The sequence below is a fragment of the Larus michahellis genome, chromosome 7 (genome assembly GCF_964199755.1).
Source record: "Larus michahellis chromosome 7, bLarMic1.1, whole genome shotgun sequence".
Classification (NCBI taxonomy): Eukaryota; Metazoa; Chordata; class Aves; order Charadriiformes; family Laridae; genus Larus; species Larus michahellis.
The window spans coordinates 58,755,170-58,770,483 of NC_133902.1; the positions used below are offsets into that span (position 1 = coordinate 58,755,170).

The window sequence follows — 15,314 nt, forward strand, 5'->3', positions numbered from 1 at the left end:
AACTTTTTTGAATTAAACTGTTCCTTTAGGAAGGATGCACTTACATCACTGGCAGCCTGCCTAGCAGCCTTGGCAGCTCGGATAGGAATAGCATCACTTTTTAGATCATATCCCCTTGATTTTAATTCTTCCAATCCCGTTTTGTAATAGTTCTAGAAGAAAAGGTGAATTTTGAATGAACGGTTTCTAGCTAACGGAAACTTCACATTGTTGATTCATTGTTGAATCGAGAGCTGGATTCAAAATCTACTTACATCACTAATATTGTAGGCATTAACTTTAGCCTGTATAAACTGAGGCACATCTGGAGGGAGGTGGTACTTGTGAATAATTTCTTCACCTTTGGATTTATACAGTATCTGCAAAGAAAAATAAAGAAAGAAATTTAGTAGCCCGATGTTTATAGATTGTAAATGCTTAATAACACTGTGACACAACTCAAAGGTCTCGTGTGACCTCCCTCACAAAGAAAGACAGAGACTGAATCCTAGCCCTTACCAACCGAATCGTATGAACTCCATTGCCTTAACTGGTGCAAGGAATACATCAAGAATGATGAACATAAGCAAATTACAAACATACACACTAAAAGTTGCCATGAGCAGCCACTTGAAAAACTAAAAAAAGCAAACTGATTTCCAGGTGATCTTCCACTGGAACATAACTGCGACCATGCACAAATGGTTTTGTGCTTGTGTGTGTGTATATGCACACACACTCACCTACACATTCATTTCAGGAGCTCTCTTAAAACTGGATGATAAAGGCAAGGTGGCCACAGTGCACAAATCGATGATGTCAGAGCGCAGCAACATGTTTTCTAGGTTTACTTACATCACTCAGCTGCTTGCTATTGATCTCTGCTTGCTTCTGTACTGGAGAGTCGGTCACTTGAGTAAATTTGGTTTGATCAGGATGCTTTTTGTAGGTGTGCTGAAGGAAAACAAGGAATATATTTGCAGAAAATGTATAAAAGCAAAACTATTTTAGAAGACATAGCAATGCAGCATTACTTGGGGTAGCCCCCACGTGTGTAGATAAGCACTGTCATGCACAACGGTTCTTATGTTACTTTTTAACATAATCAGAGAGGAAATAAATTTGTTAAAGTATTTTTAAAGTATTCATGTAAAATATTTTGAATAGGTATGTAAATATAATTTATAGTATATTACACTGTATATTGCATATTATATACAAATACATATTTAAAGTATTTTCCAAGTATTGATAAAGTAAATAAAACTAGTATTAATAAAGTAACTAAAGTACTTTCAAAGTATTCATGTAAAAATATGTTTACTGAAGCAGATAAATGCTTGTTCATTCTTCATTTTGGTACTATTCCTCTAATTTTATGTTTTTACTTGTTAAAGATTGTGCTATATCTGTCTTGATCACTAGGTGTCACAAAAGGCTCTAAAATACAGATGAATACGGTTTTTAGGGGTGCATATGGTAACAAGGCCACATTCAAAATCACTGAAGTTAACAGGAATCACTCTGTGAATTTCTATGTGCCTCAGAAGCAGATACTCCGCATGTAGTTGGCTACTTGATAACCACTACTGTCCTCTACTCACATCTTTACACTGCTCCAACTTCTTAATAGCTTCATACTCTTGAGTTATGGTCTGAGGGAAGTAGCATTTTGTCTTTTCCTCCTCATACTCTGCTTTGTAATTTTTCTAGGGATAAAATCAACATTCAGTAAGAGATCATAACTGAGTTTTCTGTGAAATGAAAGTATGACCGTGAAAACAGAATGATCGCCACACTTACATCACTCTTCATAGCTTCAACTTTCATGCAGTGTGTATGATGTGGGTCCTCGAAGCTGCCCAAATAGTGTCCTAAAATATTCTTTTGGTATGCATCTTTATATTTTACCTGGAAAAATAATCACAAGTTGATAAACAGAAGCAATCAAGAGTGTCAGGACAGGACGACATAACACTAATCAAATACATACATCACTAAAATTCTTCAGAACAGCATCAGTTTGGAACTTTGGTGTGTCACAGTAATTCATGCTGTTTCCTCTTGATTGTTCGTAGGCTTCTTTGTATAATTTCTGCAAAAGAAAATAACGTCAGATAATGCAGTACTTTTCACTGCAACTCACTCACAACACACTAAAAATGACAAAACTGTGAAATTATTGCAAAGAAAAGCTTTCCCAGAAGATTGAAAAACAGATGGCACTTTTTTCCCAATCATCTTTTAGAACAAACTTTTCTTAGTAACTATTAGGTTTGTAAGGGAAGATGGAAAGGTATGACTAATGGTTTTTTAACCTCTGACGCTTTCCATACAGATGAAAACAGCAAGAGGAAAGAAATAGAGAGCGCCATTACAGTGTGTAACCAGAATATAATATATATGAATTTTCAAAAGTACCACATATTTTATCATTATTGGCACAGGCTGAAGTTCCTTAGAGCCGTAAGGGAAGAACGGTCATCTTGTGATCCATTTTCCACGGGGATCTAAATGAACTATAGAATAATTAGCTATCCCGTAACATGCTACAGCTATTGTTACACTCTGCTGCAGAGAAATGACTCGTTATCTACACCGTTCTGGCTGGTGGTATCTCATGACAAATACTGGTCTATAAAACTAAAAATACTAACAGATCCAAAGGAGAAACCTTGCGAAGAAATGATGATTTTGATTTATTGTACACGACTGAAAATCATCCAGCTGTACTTTGATAATACTTACATCACTCAGCACATTTCCTGCAGTTTTTAATTGCCTCAGCAACGGGTTCTCTGTAGCAGGAAGCACATTATAATCTGCAATAGCTTTGTTCTTTTCATAGTCTGCTCTGTATTTTGTCTTTAAAAAAATAAAAATAAAAAGGGTGAAGTTCTAAAAATCAGTACTAGCCTCTATCACCTTGAACTTTTCGGGAAAATTTCCCCTGGTTTTTTAACTTATGATTCATGATGGCAAAGGACCATAAAAGGCACTCAGATGACAGGAGTGCATGGATGCCCTGGGAGGCAGGGTGAGAAGATAACTTAGAGCTATTTAGGAGATGTCCCCACCTCTAAGCACCTCTCCAAACGTTGTAATTTTTCAAATATCACTTGACATCTCAGAATAATCACATTCTTACAATTACTGACATAAGATTGTCTTTGCTAATGTATATACTGTTACAGGAAATGCAGAAGCCACATAGATTCTGTATTTTGAACAAAAGATGAGCCAGCAAAACATCACTGAGATACACTGAGCAAAGATGAATAAATATGAAAATACTGACCCAAATTCAGCTAGCTTAAGTTGGTCGGGGTTAACAGTATTGATTTGTTCCAACTAAAGATCAGGCACATAACATAATCAAAACAAACAATGAAGCAAATTCTACTTCACTGAAAGAAAATACTACTTCATGGGTACTATTGTTGAAGATCATACGCATGGCTAGGAGTTGTTCCAAGCTTCCTGGTGGAATGCACACAAGAATACATCTTTTGCATCTAGGAAAATATTTTTGGCACTTGACAGAACAGTTTCAGCACAAACTGTCCTGACTTCAGAACTAAACTCTAGCTAAACAAATGGGAGCACGCATAACATACCTTACTGACGTTATCTGAAACTCGCTTATTAGCTTCATATTCTGGAGTTTCAGTCTGCATAAAATAGATTTGGTCTTTTGTGTTTTCAAAGTCTTCCTGGTATTTTCTCTGTTAGGAAAAGAGACAAACAGATACCAATGTATCAAATGCACTTAAGTTATAAATCAGACATCCACAACAGTAGCTTATTAAGGAAAAGAGAAATACCACAAATGGAGCAGACAAAATTAATCAGTATTTTCCACATCAACCTAAACAGAGGATAAAGCTGCTCATTTCAAGATTCTCTGAAGAATTCACTCACCATACTTATATTTTCTGCATTCATTTTCGCAATTGCAACATCATAGCATGGAGTTTGACTCCACTTGCCTTTGATCTTGTTTTTATAGTCCTCATGGTAAATAATCTATAATGAAATAAAAAAAATAAAACGTAAGCCCCAAGATACAGCATAATCTTCACTTGGCAGATTTGTTTTAAAAAGTCTTCTTTTTAAAGTTGCTTCACATTTTACATCTGCCTTATAACGACTTTATCAGTTATTGTCAAAAACACCTTAAATATGATATGGCCTAAGGACTCCAGTTATTTCTCTTAGTACCTTCCCTGACCAGAAAAAAGGAAAAATAAGTGAAATAAGTCCTTGTAGAAGACAGTTATTAATAAGAAATTCTCTCTATGAGACATCACTAACATAGTCCTCTAGTTCTGTTTTCTGACTGGTCACATAATACTGGGACATATCCTTGCCCTTTGGTTAAGCCAGAATTTATTGTTATTGCTGCTGAAACTTGTTATAAGCAAATCCTTTTAATATATGGATTGCCTGGTATATGTGATTTCTATTACACTATATTCAAGCACACAGAAAATCAAGTATCAACTGTTTAAACAGACAGTTCCTGTCTGTCTAATAACAAAATATCTCTCCAAGTTTTGAAAATGCATTTGTTCCAAATGCATTTGCAGCCACAGTTGCATTGCTTATCACAAAAAATATAACTTCTCCAATGCCTTTTTAATTGTTACCACATTGATATAGAACAAATACACTAAAAACAACCTTAAAAAATATATCTACATTTTATCGTATTGGAGATACATATATAGCTTAATATTTTATTTATTTCAAAGATTACGATACTGATTTTGCTTTTTACATGCCTAAAAATTCTCTTGATGACAATTTAGCTTTGAAGCTATACAAGAATAGGATTACAAGAAATTCTCTCTAAATTAAATACTACTTTCTTTCACCTTCCAAATGGGTTCATGACAGTATTTTTTTAGTGGCTTTGCAACCATATGTGAATACTGTAACTGCGTAATCTTAAAGAGCACATAATTTTCAATGCACAGCAATAAAATCACGTGTGTCCTCATCATAATAACTAAATTCTGAATGGAGTTAAAATCCTGTTTCTGTCTTATAAGATTATGCAATTTAGTTCCAGTTTCTTCAGCAAAAGTTGGTCTTCCTATATTTTACTTCACCTCCTGCATTCCTCAGCTGTGATTTATTCTAGGTATACCCAAAATGCACTGAGGACTGGTGCTAGAGGCTCTGTTAATTATGCCACACAGTTATGGAATTCAATGTTACTTGTTAATTTGGTGTGCAGATCAGGAAATGCTTATCTAATTTGCCAGACCTTCCCACTCATTGATATATCCATGAATTTAGGAATGCTTGGGATATGTATGTGTACAATGGTTTGACACTGCAATGAACATTTAGAATGTATTCTGTGCAGTTGGCCGTGGCAACTTTTCAGCACCAAGTGATATTAATAAGCACCAAGGCTTATTACTTGTAAGCAAGTAGCTCACTCCAAAACCAGACACATATTTAAATGCCATTGCTGACACTTAAGAGAACACCGAAATGGATATTATTTACTATTTTCTCCTGTAAACACAGAAAGCGTAAAGCAGGAGACAAAAAAAATAGTGAGAATGGGAAGTAACGTGTGTCTGGCAGAAGCAGAAATGTTTGTTGAAAACTAAATTCACTGATAAGAAAATTAATTTTCACCTTTCACCTGAGACTGGGCAGGATTTTCTCTAAGACATTTGAGGAAGAAAGGAACTGACTTCCGCCACTGAAAATCAAAGGGTTCTTCATATGAGCTCTGGTCTTTTTTTTTGCCTTTCCTCTCTTTAGGTACCTTTTTGCCCCTCTAGCTCCAAAAGCGAGGTTTCTACAGAAAGAACAGCACTGCATTCTACTCACATCACTCAGCTGCCTTGTCACTTTCTTGGCTTGTTCCACATCAGGTGGATCTGGCAGAGCAGTATATTTAGATTTGCGTTCATCGTGCCCTTTTTTGTAGACAATCTGTAAATATGAAAGAAGTAAACATTTACAGTAACTACCAACTTAAGCATCAGAACATTTATTCTTAACTCTGCTAATGCCACCATTCTGTCCACAGCTACTGCAGCATAAACTCTTTCAATCAAAGTATTCTGGAGGACTACTTTCTCTTGATAAGAAACAGGAAAAAGAATCAGTTCCCTGGGAAATTTTTCAAGTATATTACTCTGTTGCTCCTGATAAACATGGACTAATGAACTTCTGGACATCTGCAAAATTCACTGAAATCTTTAAGTGAGGCCTGAAATTCTCGGCTGAAGAGCTCTATGTATCTAAGCATCAGCAAATCAGACAGCCTCACAAATTCCTGACTTTTTTTATCACCGTTTTAGAGAGACCGACTTGGAGACCCACAACAAAGAACTGGGCTTACATCCTGGGCTTACATTTTGAGAGATACTTGAGGTCTTCTTACTGATTAACTCAGATGATCTTTAATAAATTAATTATTTCATTCATTCATAATCTGGCATCAAATTGCCAACAGATTTATACTCTAATATAGAGTACATACTTTCCTATTGAAATAGCACTACTACCAGAGCAAGCAGCGCACATGTGAGCATTTTTATTTTCTGTTCCATTATGAAGTTTTTGTATCTAGTCGAAGTCCACCATGAAGACTACCAAGTTACACTGCAAGAGTGACCCAGCTGTCAATTGGGCTTTGATACTTACATCACTCAGAGCCTTCTGAGCCTGTGCCACCCTTCTGAGCTCTGGACTGTCATTGTATGGATAGAATAATGTTTTGTCTCCCTCCCAGTCTTCGGTATAGAGTTTCTAAAAAACAGAAAAATGCCAGAATACTCATTATGAATTAATCTCTGACTTGGAATACTTCTTGCACTTCAGCTGCCTAGACTTGGGATATTTTTTTTCTTACCTTACTGAACATTGCTGTGTTTTTTATTGCATTCACAAGCTCTGGAGCATCAGGGGGAAGTAGGTACTTATCCTTATTCTCCTCCCAGTTCTGTTTATATAATACCTGTAAAGAAAGATCAGCACCTTGGTTACTATCATTAGAAAAATAGTTATATTTGTGAATAAACTGTAACTTTGGTAGAGATTTTTTCGAAGTGAAAGGCTCAAACCAGTGACATTTGAAGACATGAATTGGAAATATTTAAGATGATTGTATTTATACTTGCCTTACTAACTTCTCTGCAATCTCTCCCTGTACATCTAAACTGTCTAAAAACATCGCTTTAGTGCCCTGAGCTCCAAACTTTATTCATATCAGTAACCTCACGAGCCACTAATCTGGCCTTCCAGAAAGTCGGAACTCGCTCACCTTGCTCACTTGCTGTGACACCTTCTTTGCATGTTCTATATCCTTGGCCTTTTCATCAACATGGCAAATAGTTCTGGCAACTTCACCAGCCATGCGGTATTTAACCTAGATGAATGCACAACAAAATGCATTTATTCTTACAGCAAAAAATGACAGTTTTTTAAAAAAGCAGAACATTGGCATTTTGGCACTTAATACTACGAATACCCAAAACCTGAATTCAATAAAGCATTTAGGACGAGTTGTTCCTTAGAAATGAAGCCTATGGAAATAAACAGATTTGGTGAATTAATTGAGAAAGAAATGCAGCTTTGAGACAGTTTCAAGAGCTGTGAATCCCTGTTAGAGGTAGTGCCCTTCTGTAATCACAGAGTTCTTTCTAAGAGTACTTCCACCCTGTATAATGAGATAGAGAGATCCCCATGCTATGCGGTATATCCGAATTTCACAGCCCATTACCACGTAAACACTAGCTGTACTGCCAAAAGCAATATAGCCACATCATTACCATGGCAAACCAGCAGCTTGGGCAAAAAATCATCCTAATGCGGTTATACCTCTCCCAGCTTGACAGTAGGCTCAGTCAGCATCAGTGTATGGATTGCTGCATCACGTTCCTCAATATAGCCAAAGTCAGGGGTGGTGCAGAATTTCACGCATGCTCTTCTCCTGGCCACCGGTTAGGTTAGTTGACTACCCTCTCAGTTTTAGGGGTTCCCATTCCTAGGGACTCAACTCTCCCTATCTACCGTACAAAGAATTAAGAAGCATTTGTAGGTGGGTTTCAGTTTCCCAGACTGTGATGTGATTTGTTGAAGGTAGACTAGCGTTGCTTAAAAGAAAGAGGGGAGGATGAGCCAGCTTCCAGAACTAGAGGCACTGCATCAGTGGGACAATCGCACCTGGGCTAGCTTTCAAAGGCACATCACTAAGAGTGGGATTCACACAGAGGGGACAACACACCTTGGAAATTCCCATAGTAAATTACAAGATCCACAGAAATTCATTTTGCAACACACTGAGAATCCAAGCATCATTTTTTCCAGTATCTCTTTAGGAAATTGACTTTCAGTTACTTTATGAAAACAAAAATGTTTAAACACATTTTAAAAACAAAATTCTAGGGTTATTTACCCAGTGCACAACTTAACAGAAAATCATCAGGCACATCATTCATGATGACTGCAGGGCATAATGTGTGGCTGCCCCATCCCTGGAGGGGTTCAAGGCCAGGTTAGCAACCTTTGAGCAACCGGGTCTAGTGGGAGGTGTCCCTGCCCAGGGCAGGGGGGTTGGACTAGATGGTCTTTAAGATCCCTTCCAAATCTAACTCCATGATTCCAGGAATCTTCAAATGCAATGATATGGGCATCACCATCATCTCCCGTGCCTGTAGCTTCTGATCAGAAATTTTCAAACCTCTTCAGGCACAATGAAGCAGGGCGATTATTCACCTAGAAAGGAATCATCACATCTCCCTTCCTGAAAGCCCTAAATTCCAACCAACATCATAGAACTCAAATTTGACATATAGTCTGTATTCCTTACTCTTGTAATCTGATAAAGTTTCTGTTAAACATTCAGATTGTCTTATCACAGTATTATCAAGAAATGATCACTTCTTATCCAACATTTAAAATTGTGATTCAGTTTGCTTCTTTACAACTCTGTAAATATTTTTTCTTGTGACAACTGCTACCTACCTCACTGAGCTGGTCTTGCACTTTTTTGATTCTCCGAATTTCTGGGGTATCAATTGTGGAAGCATACGGCTTTCCTTTTTCTTTTCTAAATTTTTCTTTGTACTTGTTCTGAAAGAAAATAATGACAAATGTAATTAAGACATATCCTAAAGCTCAGGCAGAAATGTATCTCGCAATTATTGATTTAGTTTATCTGGTTAGTAGAGGAATTTTGGGCAGATTATTGAATAATAAAAACTAGTATTACTCAATTACATTTGCAGAGTTATGCTTATTTTAACCAACTGACTTTCTTCCATCTGACACAAGAGAAAAATTCCATTTCTACCTTTAGCCTGTTTTAGGTCATCTTTGGTTGATTATATTCTCCTTAGGAGCTTGATATTGATAAATTCACAGTTATTTGTTTCAATGACAAAAGATAAGGAAAATATGGTGGTGAGGGTAGCAGTTCTAGACCTATGATCTCACATAACCCTTAAACAGTGAACACTGGTAGGTAATATACATTAAAATTTAGGAAAAGCGATATGATGCCATCTGCATCTGTGCAGAGTAGTTTTCCACTTTTCACAATATCGTACTCTATTGGTCTACTGGACTGTGACAGCCTGTACCAGGAATTTAGGTTGGTGCTTGTTCCTATATACTGTGCACAAGGATTTTTCTTGGATATATATATAGAGGGATAGAGATATATCCTATTATAAAAAATATTGAGGTTTGCTATTCAATAGACGTTAGTCCCTGTTATCTCCCTTCAGTTGGATATCCAAATCAGTGCAGGAGTCGTATTAACTGACAACTCTGATAACCTTCAGCCATCTGCCTCAAGTCACTTTTTGTGCGCTTAAGCAGCAAATGGGCAAGAGGAGCTAATTCAAAGAAGGAATCTTCCTACTTCAGGCAAATAACATTAATACATATCATAAAATGAAGTACAGGAGACAAAACAGTAGCATGAAAGTTTGCAATAATATGGATTAAACATCTTTAAAGTTGGTGTTCCTCAAGAAATAAAAGACAGGTGACAATTTACCTCACTGAATAGGTCCTTCATTTTATTACTGTGTTGCAGATAAGGTGTCAAAAACTTAGATGGGTCCACTTTTGTCCGTATTGTCTTCTTTCTGACTGGAGGTGCTGCATCCTCAACAGAAGGTTTTTTGCGCTCAACAGTATAGGTAGTAGTTTCAGGACCTCTGATGTCTGTGCTAACAGTCTCAGTGATCTCAGTGATCACCTGGGAACACAGAAAAAAATAATTATTTGCTTTATAACTGTAAATCATCATTTTACAATAAGCATGCAGCAGTACCTGCTGTTAGCCTTATAACAAAACAGTTGTTTATAAAAAGTTGTAATATATTTCTAAAACTTGGGAGGGGCTTGTTTCTGAAAATATTGCATTTTGTGCAGAAAAAAAAGCTTTTATTTTCCTATGATAACTCATAGGACAACATGATGCTAATGCATTAGACTATATATATAGCCGATGGGAAAAGGTCTAATCACTTTAGCTAGAAAGACATTCATACTCACACGTAATTCTTCATCCCACAATACTGTTTTCAAAAACAGACGCAAATCAGACACAAAAATAATCAGTCATGCTATTGCTCCCTTTAAATCCCGTCTGGCTACAGATTTTAGAACCCCTGATGAACGCAGTGGATGAATTGATCTTCAAAATAATAAGCTGGCAGTCTTCCTTCCAAAGTGTAGTCCTAGATTATTTGCTCAAACAGTATTAATCAAATCGTATTTTATTAAATTAAAAACTTAGGAAGACTTTGGGAACAGATTCCTTGTTTGGAAGGAAACACACTCACAAAGTGAAACGTTAAGCCTTTGTTTCCACATAAGCCTATGCCATAAAGAATCTTCCATGGTAACATAGCAGAGAGTTGCGTTATATCTACATTATAAGTGAATTTCAAATTATGGCAGTAACTCCTTGGTGATTCCAGTATTTGTTACCAGTGACATGAAAAAAATCTGCAAACCACCGTCTTTCAGTGAAATTACACAAGATGAAGGGAATAGAACTGATACATTGAAGCTGGTTTCAGGCAGAATCTTTTTATATTTTTCTTCATAACAAGGTTAAGTATAATGTATATATGTGCTTGTTGTTCATATGTACAGATCTAGTCACATTCACATCCACAATAATTCTGTTCATCTTTAACACTAATGTTTGGATTTTGTCAATATGGTACCCAAGTAATCCTTCCTGTCTGTGTTTCTTGTTGTTAACACAACCTGCTGTTTCATTTTGTCACCTCATGTGCACAGCTGCTGGGCAGGAGCAAACGGAAGACTATCAGCAAAACACAGGGTGGGAGAGAAATTAGCACAGTGCTTTCCTGATGGACACATCCACTCCTTCGAATGGAAACCAGAGTGGCAGATACGATACTCAGAACAAGCTAGGAACCCTCTAGCTTGGGGTGATCCCCCACAACAGGGTCCTGCAGAGGAAATAAAGTATTAAGAGGCAACTGTTCACTGATATTTGTATGTTTAATATGAAAAATTAGTCCTCAGAATATAAAAAGCCACTAATTTAGCATAATGTATTAACACTGCATGCAACATCACAGGGACCTTTACCTCATATGGTTCACCCTCCTCAATAACTGTCTCCTCAATGTAGTACTATTAAAACAAGAGAAAAAAGTCATTGTTAGGCCAGATCATACAGAATAGCAAATTGTCGCTTCTCTTAAGCTGTTGTAAAAACACACTTCTGGAGAAATATCACTGTAGTTCATAGTTGCCTATGTAGTCACATTTCCATCCTTGGTAATTCTGAACATTTGTTCCTTTTTTTTGCATTAATGGTCAGATTTTTTTTTCCCTACATTCCACAATTAAGCATCCTCCCAAGTAATTAATGAAGGATCACTATCTAATTTTAGATGGATCACTATCTAATTATAGACCTTGTACTACTGATCACAATTCTGAGCTCAGCAGCCCAGTTCCATCCACTTTATTGTCTACTTATCCATCCCACACCTCATAAATTTGGTGATAAGAAGACTATGGGAGACTGTTTCAGAGGTCTTCCTAAAGTAGTCAAGGTACGCAACATTCACTGGTCTCTCCTTGTCCATAGCAGCAGCGAACTCATTATAAAAAGCAATGGGTTTGGTCAGCCATGATTTGCCCTTGATAGATCAATGCTCACAGCTCTCCATGACCTTCATGTCTTTCACGTGTTTAGAAATACCTTCCAAAAGGATTTGCTCCATAACCTTCCCAAGGACTGAAGGGCAATTGACCAGCTTGTAGTTCCCTGGCTCTTCTTTCCTGCCTTTTTTGAAGATGCGCATCTGTCTTTTTCCAGTTGCCAGCAACATCCTTGCATCACTATGAGCTTTCAAAAATTATAGCAGCTGTGCAATGTCCTCAGCACCCCTGGATTCATCCCCTCTGGTCCCACGAAACTATGTACATCCCAGTGGATTAAGTCATCCCTAACTCTGTCTTCCTCTGCTGGGGCTACTACTTCACTCCCACGTCTCTGGTAGAAAGCTCAGAGATGTGGAGAAGTGGATGACCATAGGACAAGCCTTATCAAACCTGAGGCAAAAAAGACTTCAAGTACCTCAGCATTTTGCCTGTTCCTTGTCACTAGCTTCTCTGCCCACTGAACTATGGTCCCACACTCTCTTAGCTTTCCTTTTGCTGCCGATGGCACTTGCAGAAACCTTTCTTACTGTTCTTCACTTCCCTTTATGGCTTCAACTCCAGCTGAACTTTGCCCATGCGTGTAGGAATGGAGTTGATGTCTTATGTCTTTATGTTCCTCCCAAGAGGCCTGCTCCTGCTTCCACCTTCAGTATACTTCTTTTTTCGTGTGTTTGAGCTCAGTCAGGAGCTCCCTCTTCATCCATACCAGCCTTCTGCTGTTTGACTTCTGCACATTGGACTGAACTATTCTTGTGCTCTGAGAAAATTGTTCTTGAGGATCACTCAGCTCCCCTGGGCCCCTTTGCCCTCCAGGACTGTTTCCTGTGAAATCTTCCCAAGCAGGTCCCTGAACAGGCCCAAATCTGCTCTTATGAAGTTCAGGATTGTAATTCTGTTTATCTTGCCCATTCTTTGCTGAATCTTCAACTCACTGTAGCCATGGCTGCCCTTGACCTTTGCATCTTCCTCCAGTTCTTTCTTGTTTGTGAATAGCATGTCCAGCAGAGCACCTCTCCTAGTTAATTCATCGATCAACTGCATCAAGAAATTTATCGTCGATACTTTCCAGAAATCTCCTAGCTTGCTTGTGCCCAGCCATAGGCCCTTCCAGCAGATACTGAGGTGGTTAAAGCCATCCTTCAGCACAAAGGCTGTGCCTGTGAGGCTTTCTCCAGCTGCCTAAAGAAGTTCCCAGGGTGCTACATGTACTCTGAAATGGTAGATCTGCAGGTGGAGCACGGACCTTCCTCCCGTTGCCAGAAACCACGAGCTTCCTGCCTTCTCCAACCTGACGGCCATCCTCCATCATCCATTTAACCAGGGTTTCCAACCGGCACTCCTTCCTTGCCATCTGTGGCTCTGCCTCTTGCTTTTCATGCAGGTGCTGTCAACCTCTTCTTGACCTTCTTCCATGATGGTGTGAAGCCTGCTCACCTCTTCCTTCAGCAACCTGCAGTGCAACTGAGCAACCTGACCAGAACACGTCTCCCACTGGAGAGGCAACAAGGGCTTCACATCCCGGGTGGCCACTTGCCTTTCTCTCCACAGCAGCCAGGAATCGACGGCACCAGAGTCAGCTCCAACCTGAGCCGCTGCGCAAATGCAGAGCCCGCCACCGCCCTGACTGCCATTTGCTGAAAAGAATGTCGGAAAGGTCGTACTGGTTCCTGAAGCACCCACGGAAAAATTTAAAAAAAAAACAAAAAAAAAAAAAAACAAAAAAAACCCCAACCAACCTAACAAACAAACAAAAAAACCCCCACAAACCACAAAAAACAGCAAGACGAGAGCTGAGAAGAAGTGGGTGCAGATCGCGCCTCCCTGAGGCGCCACACAGCAAATGGCGGCCGCACGATGGCGCCGGCCCGCCACAGCGCCGCGCTGCCCCGCGGCAGACGGCGGCCGCGCTGAGGGGAGCCGGCCGCGCCACCGAGCCTTCACCGCCCCCAAGCTTCGCCCTCCGCCTCCCCTCGCTGCTTAATGAAGAAAAAAATAACCCAAAAAAACATTTAAAGGTGTTGCTCCACCCACTGTAGTAAAGAGCAGCTATTTTAGTCAAAAGGTGTTTGACTTGCCACTGACTTCCGGAAAGGAGAAAATGTAAAATGTGGGGTTTATCTTTGAAAAATCTCCTCAGCAAAGATTTGCTCAGGGTCACGTGCCAAAACTGTGGGAACAGAAAGCCCTTTGAACCAAGCCCTAAATAAATTCTCATTAAAATTTAAGCCCTTTTCCCAGAGTTGTCCCTCAAAGTCAGGTTTACGTTAACTAGCCCATACTTTTGAAGTTGTCTCATATTGGGCTGTTTCGAGGCGATTTCTGCTCACTGGCCCCATACCGTGTTTGACCTGTCTTCCACAAAGTCTCAAGTAACTCAGCAGAAGAGGTTTGTCTGTTCCACTGTGGTTTTTTGCACATCACAAATGGCTGCAATGCCCAGAGGAAGAAAAAATAGTACCTTAAAATCCTCAATATTTTCTCAGCCGCTCATTATTCAGCAATGATTTTCTGCTCTTTCAGAAGATGAATTTCTGATAGAACTCGTACAGGTTTAAAATAGGCGATTCATACAGAAGTGGAATTCTATTTAAGAAAACTCTGGAAAGGCTTAAGCTGCCTTAAAATTGTACCAGATGCTATTGTTCCTATTTTATTTAACTTCTCACTATGAAAATCTCGAGGGAAGCTACTAAAGCAGCACCATTCCGTTCTGTCCTCGGAAGGTGGTGACTGAAAATTAAAAACAAATAGTGAAACAGAGCTGTGTAGACAAAAAGCCCAACATACAATAATTCCAGCAGCAACAAATAAACACTGACAGCAAAGAAATATACATTTTGTTACAGAGAGCACATAATGCTCAGGAAGCATAAAAGCAATTTCAAGTAACATGGTAATAGGAAACTTAATGAAGGACGGATGTCTTTGTAACTAGGTGGTACGAGGCCTTTAAAATGGACTTTATGAGCGGTAACACTTATTTTCCAAAACACCTTTAACTGATTCAACTGGTAAACCATTTGACTTTACTTCATTCACTATTTGAAATGTATAAAGTTGGCAGTCAGGGCTCAATGCTGACACACTGCCTGAAATCAACAGTCCATTCAATATAGTGTGGAGATAATGAGTTGTGG

General features: G+C 38.7%; 1 protein-coding gene across 50 annotated transcripts in view; it reads right to left on the reverse strand.

The window, feature by feature from the left end:
• NEB (nebulin) overlaps positions 1-15,314 on the reverse strand; it is a 124,142-nt gene that overhangs the window by 106,477 nt on the left and 2,351 nt on the right. For all 50 annotated transcript variants that reach the window (XM_074594102.1, XM_074594101.1, XM_074594097.1 and 47 more), the window contains exons 4-19: positions 11,593-11,637; positions 10,016-10,219; positions 8,977-9,084; positions 7,274-7,378; positions 6,863-6,967; positions 6,655-6,759; positions 5,833-5,937; positions 3,901-4,005; positions 3,597-3,704; positions 2,728-2,844; positions 1,973-2,074; positions 1,783-1,890; positions 1,584-1,688; positions 835-933; positions 255-359; positions 45-152 (exon numbers count right to left, since the gene is read on the reverse strand). In XM_074594102.1, coding sequence (XP_074450203.1) covers positions 45-152; positions 255-359; positions 835-933; positions 1,584-1,688; positions 1,783-1,890; positions 1,973-2,074; positions 2,728-2,844; positions 3,597-3,704; positions 3,901-4,005; positions 5,833-5,937; positions 6,655-6,759; positions 6,863-6,967; positions 7,274-7,378; positions 8,977-9,084; positions 10,016-10,219; positions 11,593-11,637 — 1,734 coding nt within the window. The remainder of the gene's footprint in view (positions 1-44; positions 153-254; positions 360-834; positions 934-1,583; positions 1,689-1,782; positions 1,891-1,972; positions 2,075-2,727; positions 2,845-3,596; positions 3,705-3,900; positions 4,006-5,832; positions 5,938-6,654; positions 6,760-6,862; positions 6,968-7,273; positions 7,379-8,976; positions 9,085-10,015; positions 10,220-11,592; positions 11,638-15,314) is intronic.